The 19,507-nt window shown below is 39.9% G+C and overlaps 1 protein-coding gene across 2 annotated transcripts in view; it reads left to right on the forward strand.

The window, feature by feature from the left end:
* LOC124055024 (zeta-sarcoglycan-like) overlaps nt 1-19,507 on the forward strand; it is a 32,303-nt gene that overhangs the window by 8,144 nt on the left and 4,652 nt on the right. For both annotated transcript variants that reach the window (XM_046381613.1, XM_046381614.1), the window contains exons 4-7: nt 3,793-3,894; nt 11,501-11,588; nt 12,819-12,941; nt 13,323-13,395. In XM_046381613.1, coding sequence (XP_046237569.1) covers nt 3,793-3,894; nt 11,501-11,588; nt 12,819-12,941; nt 13,323-13,395 — 386 coding nt within the window. The remainder of the gene's footprint in view (nt 1-3,792; nt 3,895-11,500; nt 11,589-12,818; nt 12,942-13,322; nt 13,396-19,507) is intronic.

A 19,507-nucleotide genomic window follows, 5' to 3' on the forward strand; every position in this document is an offset into this window, starting at 1 on the left:
TAATCTATTGGCGATTTGTCTATAAAATGTCAAAATTTCCCAGAGGCCAAGATGATGTCTTCAGTTTGCCCATTTGGTTTAAACTAGAACAACTGGAACAAAAGAGGTAGTTTGTTTTGAATGCATCTTTTTGGTTGAATAAAATAAGAATTGAGTGGTAAGTAACATAAGCTTGTATGGCTAAAAAAAAAAATCTGAAGCCTGATGATCACTTTGGTAATTCCCTCAACAAATACATCAAACAGGCTTATAGCTATACGGTGTCAACGTTTACATAACATCTATTAAAATAAGATTAGAAATAAAATTTGGAAAAGCATTTTGTAATCAGAAAATTGAACAGTAAGTACTTGGCATCAAGTGCACGGCGAGGCTTAATATCTAATGAAATACGAGAGAAAAGCAATACTGTGCGCTTGTGGATTTTGAGTATAAATAGAAAGATGAAAATTAGGCAAAATTGCAGATAATCTACACTATATAATCTCACTACCGGGCTATGTTAAAGTTAATGTCACGTCAATCCCCTGCTTTGCATGGTTTAGGGAGCGTTTGTTAACTAATATTAATTTACAGTTTACAAGTTTAGTTTTTCCTTTCCTTATTTTGACCTTAACACAAAAAGCCTTAGCAGAAGAATTAATTCATGCAGGCTCATTTGAAAGGTGACGCATCTCTCATCTCTTGTGTGCTTTGTCTCAGCTGGGTTTGATAAGGAATTAGAAAAGACAAGGCAGCAGGACCGGCTGACGCGGAATGTGTTAATCTCAAACCAAAACCAAACAGGCAGATGCTACGAGCTTCTGTGACATTTTCAGGGACAATGCACACAATTTACCATTTTGTCAACAAACTCGCAATGGCAGCGTCCCGCCTCTGTGACGGATGCGTCCCCTGACTATTGCTATCACTCCTCCGCCTCACATCAATCTGTGTCATGAGTAAAAGACCTTATCAGCGCTGCTGGTGTCACTCCAGAAAATGTACTTCCCTGCTTCCCATCTCTCAGGGCTCAGGCAGCTCAATTAGAAAATACATGCCAAACTACACCCTGTCGTCTTGGTATTATGGTCAGTTTTTAGCGAGCTAGACTAGTGGCATGACAACATTGTTTCCGAAATCCAAAAAAAGCTGCCCATCAACCTATCAGGGGACATCATACACGAAACCTGATGGCGGCTACTGCTTAAAAACATCAGTGTAAAAAAAAAAACAAAACAAAAATGTTTTTCTCAAAATTGAAAGAGCTACAACACCACTTATGAAGAAGACAGTAGAACCACAGGCCAAACTATGAACTTGGAAAAAACAAAAAACAAGCGTACTGGTCTGTCAAATAAGACACATTTTAACAGGCTACTGTTAGATTTTAAAAATAATTTAGCTGCAATAAAACAGCTGCAACTACTGATAATTTAATCTTCCAATTATTGTCACGATTTATTTTTTAGTCCGTGAAACATGAATTGCACATCAAAATTACCCAGAGCCCAAAGTGATGTTTTCAGTTTGCTTCTTTTGTCCAACCTACATTCTAAATCCACCATAAAAGACCAAAAAAAGAGAGAGAATAACTGGAAACTAACATTCTTTCTTTTTAAATCATTTAATCAAATGAATGGTTTAGCTCTGAATTCAAAAGTAAAGCATCAATGGGTTAAATATCTTCACTTTAGTCCCTAGTATTGGTCAAGCACAAAAAAGTCTGTCAGTCTCCGTGACATTACACGACTATTAACAGGCTAAAATGAATGAAAAAGTGTTCCAAGGATTTTGAGAAACACAACAACAGTGACCACATAATGTCTTTGGCAGCTTTACAGGCAGCCCCCGCTGCTAATTCATGCTCTCATTTCATCATTAAACTCAGTTATTTTTGTTTCGTTTAGCGAGGACAAAGTGTCACAGAACGACTTCAAAACTGCCTGCTTGTTAAGGACAACAGGATAACCTTGGAGGGAGGGGGAGGGTGTCTTCAGCTCTGCACTTTTATTTAAAACCCCATAGAAGCAAAATCATCCAGTTGTCATTTTTCCACCTCAGCAACATCGCCTGTATCTGTTCATTCCTTTCTTTCACTGATGCTGAGGAACTCATCCAGGCCTTCGACGCATCATGACCCGACTGTCGAAACGCCCTCCTGTTTGTCCTGCCTCACACCTACTCGTCTGATTGACCGTCCGCTTGTACTGAACCCTTCACACCCACCACATCACCTCCATTTCAGCACAGGAGTGACTTTAACGGCTGGCTGCTGACATACAAAGACCTCCACAATGCCCCACCCACCTCCTCCGCTCCTCTGACTTTGTCCTTCCGTCTGTCCCCAGTTCCGTGTACTCCGCCTCCATGATTCGCTCCATCTCCATCCGTAGCTCATCCATTCACGCATATCCTCCCAGAGCTGTCCTCGGACTTTGTTTTCTCGTACACTTCCTGTTGAAACAGAACAGTGAGGGTTCAATTTGAAATGCAAACCAGTAGACCAGTTGTCTAAAATTTTGTTAGCAATGGCTCAGTTCCATATAGTGTCCCAGTGAGCCAGCACTGCATAACACACAGAGCCTGAAACTAGCTCACTGAAATGTAGTGCAGACTTTTTTTTTGTTTTTTTTTTTAAATGTTAATAATTATTCCTGTGCTTTTCCTGCTATGAGAAGCCAAAATGTCTGTTGTGTCTGCTGACATTGCTCACACATTTGGAAAAGGCAAAACAGCTAACTGGGTGATCAGGTTTCCAGACTAAAATATTTTAGGGAAAACACTGCCCTCCAGTCAGTAAAAAATAGAACAGAAAGTCTTTATTGTCGCAAAGTACCAGAATGAAATACAAGTCAATCAAGCTTGATTGGACACATTTTTTTTCTCTGGATTAAATTTAGTCAAATTTTATGAAAATTTCCGACTTATTTTTTCAATCAGTTCAGCACCTGAACTGTAGAACCAGGCTCAATAAAGGTCAGCACAGACTGGATGTTCACGCTGACGGATCACATACCTCAAATTCAAATGTCCACTTATTGATTTTCATACCTTACAGAAATGAATGAAAATCAGTGACGTTGTGGAGCAGCGGTAAAACTACATCGAAAGCTTCATCTTTGTGTTTTGACACCAGTCAGAAAAGTATACATGATTTGTTGAGCTAAATCTGACTGGCATTGTGAGTTAAGACCGGCTTCTGCAAGGCTAATTTAGTCAGGTTTTCATGCATACACTCCGATCGAACTTTTTTTGTCTGAAACTGAAGTAACTTAAGTTAACAAATACAACCAATTGTGGAAAGATCCCATTTTATAACGACACTGACAGTAAAATTAATATGGCTTTGTCATTGATTCCTACATTTGGTTCATTGTGTTTATACTCAAAAAAAGACATAAAAAGGATTAGCAAAACAACAACTAATACTACCACCACCATAAATAATAAGCATTAAAATAATGTAAATGTCAGTACAAAGCCAACTTATCTAAATTTGCACGAACATTACGTCTCCTCAACGTTCACATCCACAGCCGCCACATTAGCCTGGTTCTCCTCAGTCTGCCTCTCACTGCATTCAGCCTGTCACCCTGACACCTCTGGGTGTCTGTGGCATTGTCACCTCCATGTCATGCCCTACTTCTTCCCTGTCACTCAGCACTGCTGTCCGTCCACCGGCACCCGCCTGGCTCGCAGCAGCTCCATGCTCTTCCTAATGACAGCAGGATTCACATTATTTTTTATTTAATCACAATCCTTTGAATCAAATCAGGACACTCAGCACTGATGGTCGTGATTGTGTTTCAGGATGGGATGGGAAACCTTCAGCTGAATCAGGATGGGATTCGCCTGGAGGGAATCTCTGAGTTTCTCCTGCCTCTCTACGTGAAGGAGATCCAATCCAGAAAGGTAAGTTGATCCCTTTGCTCTTCTTGACAGCTTCATCCCGCCTGTTGATCGATACTCTGTAATGCTGATGTACTAGGAATAACTACCATCGACAGATATGTGGGTGAAAAGTTCTTGCTTGGAAAGATCTCTCCAAAGCTGTGCACAAGCTAGTTATTGATCTCACAGTTTTGAGGAAGTTATGATCAGTTCATTAATAACAAAGGCCAACTTCCCTCCAAGCTCTGACTTGACGATACTTTGATGTTATCTTATATTTGTGCCTGGGAAGGAGAGATTATACTCTTTCTCCCTGTCCTGTGCTCCTCTTCTCGTCCTCCACCTCCTCATTTCCTGTCATCCTCCAGCAGTGTATTATCAGGGCTTCCCATCGGCAGGAGATGGGTAATAGGCTGCCTCTCGGCTCTTCTCAGGCCACATACAACCCAACAGGAGATTACAGGCGATTACAGAGGGACCGGAGTCCCCCCGCTGGATTTCCAATCAAGCCCACGCAATAAATTCTCCTCTTCCACCTCCTCCCTCCCCTTTCTCCTCTTTGATGTTCAGTAGATTAACCAACACAGCTCCAGTGCAAAGTTGATCCAAATTTCCTTCTCCCGCACGAATCACAAACACTCAGTTGGCTCATCCCCCTTTTCAGTGATTAGGTATGGTGTGGAAAGCAATTTCAAGCACTGGGAGCTGGGGTTCCATATAAATTTGATATTTTGAGGGATGTCGATGGAGCAAGTGGCTCGATAGTGGGTACAATTTGCCACAGCAGATTGAGAAACAACTTGAAATGCCCACTTGTGCCCTTTGATGTTCTAGTTGTAGCTAAATGCTGATTTCAATATAAGAGTCGCGTGCCTAGCATTAGCAAACGCCTCAAAGCCAAAGTAGACGCCAAAGCTGAACGCTGGACAAAGCCAGTATTTCATTCCCCCGGTGTAATACCACCTGCAGACATTTTTACAGTCTTGTTTTACAGACATGCTGTGCAGTGGCCCCCTTATCTACCAGCACCAGAGATATTTGCAGGACAAAAATCTCTGCAGGTCACTCGATATTTCTCACCTGAGGAAATATGTCAAGCACTGTGAGAGCCGGGATTATGGTTATCCAATGAGTTTACACCACGGTGCACAGTACTGTTCTCCAGTCAGATAACCACCATTGATCAATAAACCATTACCACAAACAGTGGTGACCTCTGTAGTGCACCACACATATCTTAAAGTTAAATATAGTTAGATTTATATATATATATATAAATATATATATGTATGTTCAAGGCTGCTATCCAGGCTGAGCTCAAAGTAGCTACAGCTTTACTTCTGATGGATCAATCATTGCTTTGAATCTTCATCAATGACTGAAGCCAGAATCTGTGAATACCAAGTGGAAATAGCTCCCTCAGTGTTTTTTGGCACATACTCTGATAGCTGGCAGCAAATTACAGGCTAAGTAGTCCTTTAAATCAGCGCTCTCAGTAGCATGTTGTGAAATAACAGCCGGTAACTTTGCACATACGGTTTACACTGGTTACAATCCCCGCCAAGCTAAAATAAAAGCCCATACAACAAATGTGTCCTATGGAGATTTACAGATAATTTTACAGGTTAAAACAGAAAAAATGTGGAGTTATTTACAGTCATATTATGTATTCCATTTTTAAATGTATATTTGGCTTGTTTTTTTATTTCAACCATGTTTATATATCACTGCAAGGAGCAGTTGTATGAAGCAGCTCGCCAAATAGGTCAACATATGTACACACAATAAAGAAAAGAAAGAAAGAAAGGCACTGTTGTTCACCAAGCTAAAAGCAATCATAGGGTGTAAGCTTGAAAACTATATATGACACTGGTAACAAATACTTAATGAATACATTTAAAATGTAATTCATAATTCATGACTTCAGAATGTTAGCATGTTTCAGCAAATTATATTGGTTTACCAGCCTTCATCTGCACTGCTTTGATTTACAGTTTCACTTACAGCAGCAGGCAGCTGTTTTCAGGCAAAACAAAAACAAACTGCCTGCACGCCACCCAGGACTAAACAGCCGGCAGACAACTTTATCGACTAGCTGGTGAACGTAATTGAGCATTTAGCTGCTGGAGGGCCTGATCATTCCCCTCAGGAGTTGGTGGAGACCAAAACAGACTTGAAAAAGAGACTGAGTATTGGACTTTCAATTGCCAGGTGACCAGAAGCACAACTTCAAATGAATGTAAAATGGACTGTTTGCTAACAAGCTTGCCTTTATCAACTTCATGAGGTGATAATGTGTCAGTGTTCTGTTTACAACTGGTTGCACGGCACCAAACAGTAAAAAAAGGAAAAAAAAAGGTGCTAAAATGTGCTTTTATTTCACTAACCAAGACTACAAATCCACTGTCCGTTTTTCATACGTGATTTAATGGACATTTTTTGATTGGTACCTGGAGTATTGTGGGTTAATACTCAGACCTAATCATAATACATCCTATAATGATACTGGAAAATTACTCTCATAAATACTAAAATAGAGTTTTAAATTATATCTCGCAGCACCGTCATGTAAAATACTGACTATACACTGTGTTATATAATTGATATATTTTCCGCACTGTGGTGGCAAAGTGCAGGCTCCAGTGCTTTAATGTTAATGCTTCAATTTGCTGCCCGCCGTGCACTGCAGTGTGTGTGTGTGTGTGTGTGTGTGTGTGTGTATGTGTGTGTGAAGCCAGGTCATCACAATGCTTCTCCAAACTTCTGATTTGGTAACCGTGAACCTCTGGGTAGTGCTGAGTTGATGACTGACTGATGTGCATTGCGTGGGACTTCTGCTCGAAGGTTCAAGTGTGAATTGGACCTCAAACACTCAATATAGTGATTATTTTAATACTTGAGAGTTGGCCTTTTTTTTTTTGAAGGCAGCATCCTTCGGTTATACCTGTGCTGAGCTGTCTGTCAAATCTGACAGGCAGATGGATGGATGGAATATTCTGTACATTATTTTTCCTCACCCTGGGGGCTTCACCTATGCACATCTGTCTCTTCATCCATCCCCTGTCAGCCAGTACAGAGGGCATAGCATACGCCCATTTGAATTGTGATGGCAGAACGAGGCCAATATGAGGACCATGGAAAAGATTCCACTGGAAGACCTTCATATTAAATGTTTGAATTGCTTGAATGTTCCAGCATATCAAGCGATTGGCACAAAACATCTCCAGCTACACCTGTGAAAGTCACAATAAAACATAATTTCAGGCATGTGAAATTAGCTCAGCATCTGAAAGCAACAAAGTGGCTGTAATTTCAGGCTGCTCGAAAATATGGATGCAACGTTTCTCTGACAGGTGAAAATTCAAGTGTTTGTGAAACCAAATGTTTGGGCAGGCATTTTCTTACCCTCTTTTCACAAGCTTCAAACATAGCGGATCAAGTGTTGCTTGTTCAAAGACAAATTATGTTGTCTGTGGGCCTTCAGAAGGGCTGGAGAAGCATTTTGAACAGAGAACCGGTGCAGACTATGCACAGCATTTCTTTTTGCGTATGTCATGTTTTCCTTATTGAGCTAATGCATTGTTTTGATTTCTGGGAGATTTTCTGCAAACACTTGAATGCACTGAAGAGCCAAGTCTTACATTTAGTGATTTGTCTCAGAATAGGTCCTGATTTTCACATGCATTAGGGTAATGATGGCTGCTGCCATTAAGGACAACAGAATTAGATTTGATGAATAGCATTCATATACTTTTAGCAGAGTGGTCAGTCCACTCAGATTTGTTGTTTTCAGTGATTCGTAAATTAATGTGTTCCAGTTAATTCTGATCACGGACTATTGAGTATTTTATTTACGTTAAGAACTACAGGAGCTGATTGCTGATTAGTTGCTCCTCTCTGCTTTAATGTGGTCAGAGAAAAAAAAAATCAGGTGCTGGAGTGTTTAGGCTGCAGCCTTGACCTTTGATTTGATTGCACATAGTTAACAGTCAGCCGATCCAAACGGCAAGAGGACATAAAGAGAGGCAGAAGGCCCAGGATAGCGAGGATTTCTGCACATCGTGGTCTCAGTTTTTGTGGTAAAATACCTGAATTTCTGTGACATCCCATTAATGATGGTGCAGCGGATGACAAATGTGACAAGCTGACAAATCGGAAATCTGTTGCTTTATCTGTTGGTACTGCATTGGTGCACAGACTCGCTTGTCATTATACATTTAAACTCTTAATACGGTTGTTATTATATTATTCTCTTTTTTTTTTGTATGTCACTATAATTTGAAATCAAGTGAAACTGCATCTTTGTTTTGAATTCAAGCCTCTGCGTCAGTCTGAAAAACAATGCGGTTTGAGGCAGCACATTGCCCAGATCCAGTTTATCAAGTCTCTGCTGTTCAGACTGTTGGCTCTCGTTATTTTCCCCGGGGACCCTGACTGATCTATAAATAGCATCAGGTTGCAGGTGTATCTTTATTGGGGTGAAACTTCTCCTCCACCAAGTCCCACTTACTTGCATTAGAGTTACATGACAAAGACAATCGTAAGCAGATGCGTTTTGAGTTCAGGTCTACAGGCTCCATCAAAGTTGTTTTTTGGGGGGGGGGGGTTTAGCGCCTCAGAGATCTGAACATCCTTCAAACCCAGCTTGCTAGAACCAATTTAAATTGGCTAACAGTGTTACACTGAAATACAGGGGCTTTTAATATGAAAATTATTAAATATGCCTGAAAACATGTTCCAAAACAGGCTGTACCCCGCGAGCAGAGCCTCCCTGCAAAATTTGATATTTGAATGAGGAAATTAAGACATAATAACCGTGCCTTTTCAACTTGTGACATGTTTTCTTCATTATATTTACTTGCTCAGCTCAGTATGCAAATTGGCTTCTGGCTCAACAATCAAATATAATTAAAATTTAAATATATTTATGCAAATATTTGGTTCGGATTAAACCCTGAGCTCTTTATCTATGCGTTAAAGGTCTGCAGATAATTTTAAACTCACAGAAAGATGCACATTACCATCATATGAGGTTGCTTTGTTTCCGGCTATTCCGTCGAAGCAGCACGCCTGCTCTCGCTTTCGGCTGTGATGTTATTCATTGTATGCAGGGAAGCATCCTTTGCCTTACAGCAGCCATGGTAATTTTTCAGTCTGACGGGGTCCGCTGCACCTTCAACAACAGGCTCCATTTATGTGCATTCACTCTGATCTGCACTTGACCTTCCTCAACAGGCGCAGTGACTAAAAAGTCTTTTTATGTGATCCCAGAGAAGTGTTGAGGAGAGCTAACAGTGTCTCAGTCACGGCCCCTCAGGAAACAGTTTAAGACCTATAAACTCTTTCAAGGGATATTTAAAATGAAGAACTCAAATTTCTTTATGAAGCTGGAGTGCCCCGGTGAACTTCTGTTCATGATGCGCATTCATATCGGGTAAGAGCAAGAAGGGAATGAAAATGAACCGAATGACCTCTCCAATAGTTAGACACGGCACAAACTTGAGATAATCTGTTACAATTTGATGCCTCTTTAGAGAGAGCGTGAAGTCAATCAAACTCATTAGACTGCATCACGGAATAATTATTAGCTCAAATGTGAAGCTATAACCAACCGCTAACAGATGTCACTTTTAATTACTAATAATACAACAGGGAGAAACTATTAGCGGGAACTGATCATTGTGAGATATGAGGACTGCGGGAGCTGCGTGCACCATCAGTGGAGGCCACGTAATCTTGTTTTGTGTAGAGGTCAACTTTGATGTACGCATGCAAACTCCAAGTGCTGACCTTTATGGAAAGAAGAGACAAAAGGATGGAGGAAAACAGATGCAAGATGGTTTGCAGTCAGTGGTGAGACAGGGGTTTGTGGTACAAATGTGTCTTATGAACTATGTTAACGTTGCACAAATTCATACTTTTACGTTAAACGGTCAAAGGACTGTGTGGAAATGTAAAAAGGGTTACTGATAGTGAGAAACATAATAGAAGTGTCACTCAGCAGCAGCTCCTCCTCAGCTGTGTTGAGCGTTTTAATGTCTCTCAGCTCATTGTTTTGGTTTGATAGTCTGAAACATCACTTTTTGGTTCTCTCGCTGTTCCCATCAGCGTAACTCGCTGATGCAGTTCAGTTCAAAAAAGAAAGAAGGAGGTATTGTATTTATTAGTGAACAGAACATATATGGTCATATCTATTATAGGAGTGACTCAAGCATTTTTTTTTCTGTGCTGGTTTTAATAAAGATGTTATAAAACAAATAAGCCCTGCTGATCAGCATCAAACACTTAGTAGTTTATAAAGTTTGCTGTTTGTAATAATGTTGGTAATGTTTGAGCACGGTGGTTTATGTCGGCAATTTTGTACTGCTCATAGTTTTAACCATTAGTTAGAAGGGTTGTCATCCGATTGTTGGTTTACCTGATGCCTGTCAATACTGCCACAGTTTACTGTATATGATAACAGTAGTGTAATCATATTGCAAAGCAGTCACCTATAATATGATATCTAGAGAAAAAAATACACACCAGTCTCTTAAAGGAACTATTCATATTTTAAATGTATCACCTGTGTCTGAGTCGTTTCAGTTTCACGCAGTATTTTAGACAACAGATCAACAGAGTAAAATCTTTTTGTGGAGTGTGAGCCTTTTTTAGCATGCACACCTCAACGTACACGAGTGCCATCATTCAAATGTCAAACAGCCATAAACCTGTAAAATGCAAAGCTGCCAGGAAGCAGAAGAGTTAAAATGTCTGCAGTGAGGAAAGGATACGCGTGCACCTATCACTGACGGAAAATACAGATTTTCAACTTTACCAACTTCCACCTGCACTTCATCACTCATCCCTGGATAATTTAGTTTAGATTTGTTCCAAATTGGTCTTAATGTAGTTCAGTGGTTTATATCAAGGAAATATTCACTTGATGTTTTACAGTACAGTACAACCTGCTTTGTGCTGATGCAGCTACAACAACTCCCTGCAGACTTCCAGCGTTATGTTCTCAATATCTCCACCAAGTTTTGCTATAATCTGATGGAGGACAGACTGCTTTGTGATGTGTGGTTGTCTCCCTCTTTAAACAGAACCAATCGAGCTGAAGGGACTTTGCTCACCTTTGTGAAGCCTGAAATCCATTTGCTGTGACTCACGTTAATTTTGGCCGGTTGAGATGCTTCCTTCTGTTGAATGCAAAAGGTCTTAAACCTCCTTTTAATATTACTTTGATCTGACTAATTAGCAGCTAAATGCTCCACTATGATCACCGGCGAGCTCTTAACTTGGTCATATGCTGGGCAGGTAGTGCAACAGTGGGTTTATTTGAGCTTTTCTGTCAAAATGAGGTTTGTTTGAGCGAGATTTGTTTCCTATTACACATAGTAATCTGATATGTAAATCCGTAAATTATGATTAAAACAGTGATTAGAGCACTTTTAAAGTAGCTGTAGGAACCCAAATACTTTAAATAAGCTAAGTGGCATCATTACAATAAAAATAAGAGCAGAGTTCACTTAGTTAAGATTCTCCCTCCTGCCAAAAGGGATTCCAGTATGAGATCTTCAAAGAAAACCCTTCTCTTTTTCTCCCTCTTCATGTTTTTCTCATCCCCTGCTTATGCTTCCCTTAGGACAGCTTGTTGGTCTTGCGGTCAGAAAAGAACGTAACGCTGAACGTCAGGAACAACCAAGGCCAGCTGACCGGTCAGCTCACAGTGGGTGAGTGTTCAGTTCTTACTACCCTACACATTCGTCTGAGATGATAAATCATTTGCATTCGACAGCTGGCAGGAAACATGTACTGTAACATCTCTGTCTCCATGTTCTGAAGGCTGAAGAAGCTGTTAGACGGGTTTATGTGTTCATATACACTTGGGTTCAACGTTTATTTCTCTTTCTATGTACAATTTATTAAGAAATGATCTCAGATTAATTCATCCCTGAGCGTAAATTGCCCAATCAGTCTTATTTTATTAATGACTTTAATCAAGATTAGAGCAACAATTCATCTTTAAATTCTCTCTAATCGTTTCTGTGCCTTCAAACAGGACTGTGTATTTTCATCCAGACACTAACCTTTGATGCGCTTATTAAAAGGACAATGGATTCCTCTTATTATCATCAAGTTCAACCATCAGTCAGTCCAAATTACCAAAGTCATTTACATGATTAATGGCCACTGGAAAGCAAATGACCTGCTTATTAACATTAATAGCTATTGATCTTAACCAACATAAGTTGAGAGTTGACGCTGATTTGACAAGACTGGTGATATGACACTTTTTGTTCATGCTTGACCTTCCTTTGAAAATTAGTGCCTGCTTTTGTAGAAAGTGCATTTTGTCTGAAATGAGATGAAACTTGGCGAGAATAATTAAATTCCCCTGCCGTCGTAGCCTGTGGATTAATGGAAGGGAGAGGAGGAGGAGATTGCGAGAAAGTGAGACGTTAAAAGTTTTTGCATGCCCATATGGAAACTCACCAAAGTCTGGAGAACTGGAATTAATATTCCTCACCAGCGGAACAGATTACTGATTTGTCTTCATCCATTGTAAAAGCATGGCTGATCTAGCTTTGTTGGGTGCCTTTCATTTGCAGAGCAAAAGCAAGCACTCCTCCCAGCATTTCAGACTGCTAAGTCTTACATGGCCAAACAGAATTTCCCAAAGCTAATTTGCAAGGCCAGAAGAACACAAGGCAGCCGTTATTTGACAGTACAAGAACAAAACTGTTAGCTCTGGAGACTAGTAAAACTTTTTAGGTGGAAATTTGTTCCATAATCCTTTTCAATTATCAACCTGAAATATATGTTTCGTCTTGGAAATGTCCACAAAATAAACAATTATAAATAGGTTAAATTCCATTTAAATTTTTCTCTGACCTTGCTTAAGTGCAGTCCGTAGTGTTTGCAGTAGGAAGAAGCTCCAACCTGGAGGTGTTTCTCTGCAGGACCTGAAGCTGTGGAGGCCCAGTGTCAGCGGCTGGAGGTGCGAAGTAAAGACGGAGGAAGACTGCTGTTCACTGCGAATGAGGAGGAGGTCAGCATGACAACTGAAAAACTCACCGTCACAGGTAAAATGTGCTGTGCACTGACGGCTGTGTAAATGTAAATCTGCGAAATTGAAATTACAGCAGACCGATTACTGATACATCAGGAAGGGAAAGGGACTTAAAAACAAACTTCATTACTTTGTGGTCACTTTGTTCCTCACTGTAAAGATACACAAACACTCCTTTTTGCTAGGTTAGCTAATGATCCATCTTGATGGTACAGATCACTTATAAGGTCGCCTTCTTGATGATTCGGATTAGGTTTAGAGTTCATGTTAAAGTCAAATCTACTATTGAGAAATCTTGAGGTTTGTCCTTATTGTTTTGTTCGTCACAAACTAAAACGCGGCCTTCTTGCAAACAGGGTATTTGATGCATAGTATGCTTTGTTCTTTACGCCAGGCTCCGAAGGCGCCGTGTTCGGACATTCGGTAGAAACTCCCCTGATCCTGGCGAGGGCTTCTGAAGACCTTAAGTAAGTGCATTCACTCACTTTACAGAAGTTCATTAAAGCTTAATGTCACATGTTCATATCCTGTTCAATTAAAATGAAGATCTTTAAATGATCATGACAAATGTTCCATGACATTTCAAAGTCGATGACTGTGCTGAGGGAAGAAAAAAAAAATGTAAGAAAGAAACACATGGCAGGAATCATTATTCACCAGTATCATTATTCTCAAGCACCCTCCTGTAAACTCGAGCATCTATTGGCTCGTTATCACACAAATTAAAAACTAGATTTGACCATTATATTAATTTCACAGCCGAGGGGTGAGCTAATTTGTTAGTCAGGGATTGATTAAAGCACACAGAGAGAACGTGGAGAAAGTGGCTGAGGTTGAGATGCTTATTAGACTCGTACACGCCCATGCATGTGATCCCCACAGCTCTCCGCCTGAGGCTCTGAGCCCCGTGTCAGTCCATTAACGAGCTATAACGAGTTAGGTTTGTTGTCCACCTTAGTGGTCCTGAAGGGAGAGCTGGGATCAAAGTTGGCAGAAAAAGCAGTGTTCTGGCATCTAATTCCTCCACAGTGAGAGGAATACTGATGAGGTTCACTTTAAAGCAACACACACACACACACACACACACAGGCTCAGCTCAGGGGTGACCATCTGCAATGTGGTCGAAATCTTAACGAGAGGCAACCGCAAGGAAGACAGTTAACAAAAAAAACCCCAACACATTTGCTTCGATGGGATTGAGACTTTCATCTATTTAAATGAATATTTGATCAAACATGTTTAATTTACACATTCTCAGAGTTTGATTGTGTGGTCTACTGCATTTTCAAAAATCTGCAATTTCCTCACGCCGCTTCACAAAAGACCGCCTTCCTTCACTGAAATATTTCCAAACAAGCAGATGTACAAACTGTACTGTCACAACTTGAAATAAATGCTGCTTTTATCTAAACCCAATTTATTTTCAAAACACCACGTCAAGGAATGTTTATAGTCACGCAGTCGTATTTAAAAAAAGCAAAGTGGAGAAATCATGTGGGTTATTAATGACATGAATTCAGGCCCAACATTTTTTTTTTTTTTTTAATCATTTTGGTTTTATGCGTCTATTTGTAGACTAATTGTGGCTTTCAACAAAATTTTGCCCATTTTAAACAGATCTGTTTTCTCATTTATCTCACTGAAACCACTCTGTGCATGCTATCTGTGCGTCCTTATGTTTTCTGGCTCTGAAGAACAGAATTTCTCTTTCAGAATTTTAAAATGATGTAATTTGTCTTAATGCAGTGTAAGAAATCATAGCTTGGATGACTGATGATTTAAAGAAGCTTGTAAATTCCAAAAAAAAAAAAAAAGAAAAGTAAAGCAGGCTTTATAGGATTTAGAGTTAAAGCTAGGGGAAAAAAAACTGTATTTGCTAGAAAATGGTGCTTTCATATGGACCTTGTCTCTTCTAAGGCAGCCAGTCACACTCATCCTGTCTGGGTTGGTCAAAAGTTGGATGATAATATTTTTTTTCTTACAAAGCTGATGCCTAATTTCAGACCAGAGTTTTGAGTTCATCCACTGAAGGGCCTTTGTGGTTGTATAGCATTCAGTGGGCTGATGCTTCAGTTTGTGATCCATGAGCTAAAAATGAATTCCTTTAACCTGTCCTCAGTTGTATATACAGTATATAATGGATGTGATGAGTTCAATGAAAAAGTGACTTCGTTCAATTTATTTGGAATCATTTTTGGAGTAATTTACGGGGAAAAAAAGATTAGAGAAAGCTTTGAAAAAATAAGCATAAAGCTGGCAGTATGCTTTTTCAGGACTGCTGGTCAGATGGACAAATAAATAAAAATACATTTCAGTAGGGTCTGCCCGAAATGTACACAGTCCTCATATTTAATTAATAAATCTCTGTCTACGAGCATGATCGTACAACTGTAAACATTTGTCTTCCAACATGGTTGGAGGACCCGTCTTACAATCTAGTTCTCCTAATTCTGAAGATTATTCTTTATCCCTCTTTAATTTGATTTGACTGAAAGACCCAGTCACGATCTTGGAGCATAAAATCAGCACCAGTCTGTGACAAATTGCTTTCCCTTCACTCGTTCCTTTTAATGGTACCAAAGCTGAACACTTTTTCATTATAAAGCGAGACAGTAAATTATGAGTCAGAATAGTCTGTTGATTGATTACACGTGTGTAAATTTAATTTATCTTCTGATTCGATGACATCATACTGGTAATAATTAATAATTAGGGTCGCAGTATTAGAAAAGGCTGACTCTTGGTAAAATTAAAAACCCTTAGACGTTGACACACCCATTTTATCACAAAAATGTACAGATTTTTTTTTTCTTTTCCACTTTGCTGTATGACACTTAAGACGATTCATGCTGTAAAGTAAACATGGAAGTTTCTTCTAAAACTCCAACATCTGTGTTCAAAGGAGCATCTTACTTTGCATTGTTTATACATGTGGCTCTGGGACTCTTCAGCCAAACGTCTTTTCGAACCACTCGCCACCTGTTAAAATCTCTCCGGATGGTACAGATGCGGCTTAGCTCAACTCCACGTCGCCCTTCTTTCCTTCTTTAAAGAAATATCGTTCTCTTTGTGATGTGTTTTATTTCTCTGCAAGCCAGCGGTAATCTGGGAGAAGAACAGAGCTGAAAGGAAATCAAAGGAACCCACCTGAGATCCTCCTTTTCTTTGAAGCACCTGTTCCTCTCCTCCCTGAGCGCTTTATCTGTGTACACTTGCACTCAAGTTTGTCTTCGTTTGTCATCATCATTCCGCTCCTGAATAATTGAATATACACGGTATAATAATTCCATTGGTGTTTTAGGTACATATTTTACATTTTGTGATTTAAAGATTGCTGGTGCATTTAATTGTCAATAAGTGGACTTGATGGTATGCATGCACAGGTTTATATTTCCACTTCTTTTGCACAAGATCAACTAAGTGAAATTGAAGAGGGACTTACAGGTGTAATGAGGAAGATCAGGAATCCTTTCGCAGCTGTGTAGTTCACTCAAGTGCTCGTTTAAAAGATTTAAAGAGGTACTTCATACTCTAACATGCTTTTTTTAAAATTTCAAAGTAAATTATAAATCTGGACTTTGATGAAACACATAAATGTTGGTGTTATAACCGACATTTCTTTTCAAAGTTATAAAGAAATTTGTCAATTTGTAGGTCAAACGCACACCATGTATTTACGGCATGAAATTTATAATTTAAAAAAAAAAAATGTTAACACCCTCTAATCCATGGCGGGCAGGAGAGTCTGTGAAACAGAGTTGATTTTTCAAAAATAGGCTGATCAAGACCCATCTTTCACAGGAAATTCCGCTCTATAATTCTAACCCTCTATTTAGTATTTTTCAATTTTGGTGCCAGCGTTTGGGCTTGTGGTTTTGACGACTGTAGAAGCACCAGCTGACTGCATTCTTTCCCTTGATGACGATCCCACAGTAAACAGCAGGGCCAGTGGCTATGTACTGACACTTCCCCACAGACAGATACACTCATGACAGTTTCTTGTGTCTGCAGATAGCAGCATTAGCGGTGTAAAATATAATTACTGCACTGAAATATAATTATAGCAGCACAAGGTGTGTGAAATGTAGAGCCACAGCTAATAATTATTGCCTCCTCTATTAATCAATCAGTTACAATGACTAATTTCCCAACCCCAAGGTGATGTCTTCAAACAGTCTAAAAAGCCAGAATCTTGAATTTTCTGCTGATTAATTTTGACTAATAGTTCCAGCTTCAGTAAACTGTGTATCTTCTAATGCAAAGACACTAGTGCAGAATGTAACGCTGTTGAGAAGTTTGAGTCTTAGTCCATTAGCTGTTTATGTTGCCTGTGGTTTCTTTTACTCCTCAGTCCATCTTCTCTGTCAGGCGTATGCCTCCAAAAAAACGAGAAAAAGTGTCCATGTTTGGTGACGGATGGATAATTACACTTGTGCTGAGAAGTGCTGAGGAGCTAACAGGAACACAGGCCTTGATGCTGAGGTCTCTTAAACAAAGACAGTGTACTTACTAAAGAGGATAAAGTCCTGCAGTGGAGACGTGTCAGTTTGTCATGTCCTGCTCTCTGCTCACAGCCTCATTACCTTTCAGTCATAGTTCTTGTCAGGCTCGGATCAGCTCCTTCACCTGACAGTCACCTCCGGAGTCCAGCCTCGCTGTCAAAATACCCTCGGGTGCTTAGTTTTGAGGACAGAAATCATTGTTAATTACAGGAAATTTGAGTCTGCTGGCTGCCCATGCAGTTTTGATAACAGCAGGCCTAAATAGGAAAATCATTTTCATTCATCATTTTGTATCTAAGTCTGGAGGATGGTGTTCTGATTCATGGTGCACATGCCCCAAATCCATCTGAGCAGACAGGGAAGCTCTGTGTAATATTACTCTTAATAAAGCTGCGATGTAGTACAGTTCACTGTGATACTTGTGTTGTTTAGTGTGTTCACATTCAGGGAGTCTATTCTCTTGACGTGCATGGACGACAGATGGTACACGGACGTCTGATCAGCGCAACAAAAAAACCTCTTGGTCTCATTCGTGTCAAGAACAAACTTTTTCTTTTCTCCTTGCTGTAAACAAAACTGCTGCTTGAAACACACACGGGAATCTGGAGTGAGATGTCTGACATTAAGAATCAAAGGCAGGCCAGACAGGATTTGAAGGCGCTTGACTATTTTACAGAGCAGACATCACATGGCACATTTCTCAGCCTGGAATCAGAGAGCAGGAAAACAGCTTTTCGTTTGATTTTCTCTACAACTTTCTGTTACTGGAGATCTTCTCCTCTTCAGGTTTTAAGTCTGTTTGCACTGCGGCCAGCCGCATGCTCTGCTCTTGATCCGAGCAGCTTTCAGGACAGTCTCTGCAGTAGCTGTGTCCACACCAGAGTGACAGGTTCATTAAGAAGATAAAGACAGTACAGAACAACTCTTCTTGGTCCCACTTAGCTTGGGTCAGACTTTTCTTTCACCAGTTTGTTGAGGTTGAGATGTAGTGCAGCAGGAGTGTGTTCTTCTTTTTATTCTAGTTTTGACTCCTCTTTGATAGTTCTTTGTTTTTGTGGTAGTCTTATTGGTCATGTACAGCATCACTGTGTTTGTTGCACTATTTTGCACACATACTTTTTATATTTATTTTATGTTTATTTTTGTATTCTAGATCTATTTTTATGGCCTGCAGATTCCAAATCTTGGATGGAGCAACTAACCAATAAATAATAACATTAATTACTGGTTTTAAAATCTGTCACTATTACACAAGGTTCAGGTGACCAGGAAAGTTAATGGTAGTAAACTACCTGATCTGTATGTGCAGGAACTCGATCCTGCAGCTGCACAGGTTCTGGCTCCAAATGACATCATCGGCGCAAGATGGCAGCACTCATAACCAGGACATTTTGGCTTCATTTTTGTTCCATGGGAAGAAGTAGAGACGCGTTGTCTTTATATATGTCAACGAAAGAGAAACACAAAAATGCTTGTTTTATATAGAGCATTAAGACAAGATATAAAGGACACAATGCAGTGGAAAAAATACACATGATTCTGGTTATTTGAAATCGTAAAAGATAAAAAATAAGCAAACACTGAATAAAATAGAATAAACAAAGATAAAAATTAGATTATCTAGCTTTGTCGCTTGATGCCATTGCAAAGGTAGTTTTACTCAGGCACTGTATTTCTTTGGTGCCATGTCAGCAAGATTTGGGAGTACCCCCACCAACACCATCACCACCCGCCTTCCTTTTCAGGGGCTTCTGCTAGTCTATTGAGAGACTCTAAGTGATAGTGACATATAAAACTAAATTCGACTTTCACCTTTGGAATCTCCTCAGCAGCCAGAGTAAATATGCTGTATTTAACCCAGCCTCAGAGATGGCCAACAGCACACTGCAAGACCCAGTGTGCCGTCGTCCACAGCTTTGCGATATGGTGACCTTTCCGTGGATGTAAAGGTCATCCTTAACACAGCGAGAAAAGTAGCAGATATGACAAACGCCACATAGGTTATCTGTACTGAAGGCTTTACATATCGGAGTTTTCTGGATGGAGCCAGAAGCCTTGAAATATTCTGCTAACAAGG

This window comes from Scatophagus argus, chromosome 23 (genome assembly GCF_020382885.2).
Source record: "Scatophagus argus isolate fScaArg1 chromosome 23, fScaArg1.pri, whole genome shotgun sequence".
Taxonomy (NCBI): domain Eukaryota; kingdom Metazoa; phylum Chordata; class Actinopteri; family Scatophagidae; genus Scatophagus; species Scatophagus argus.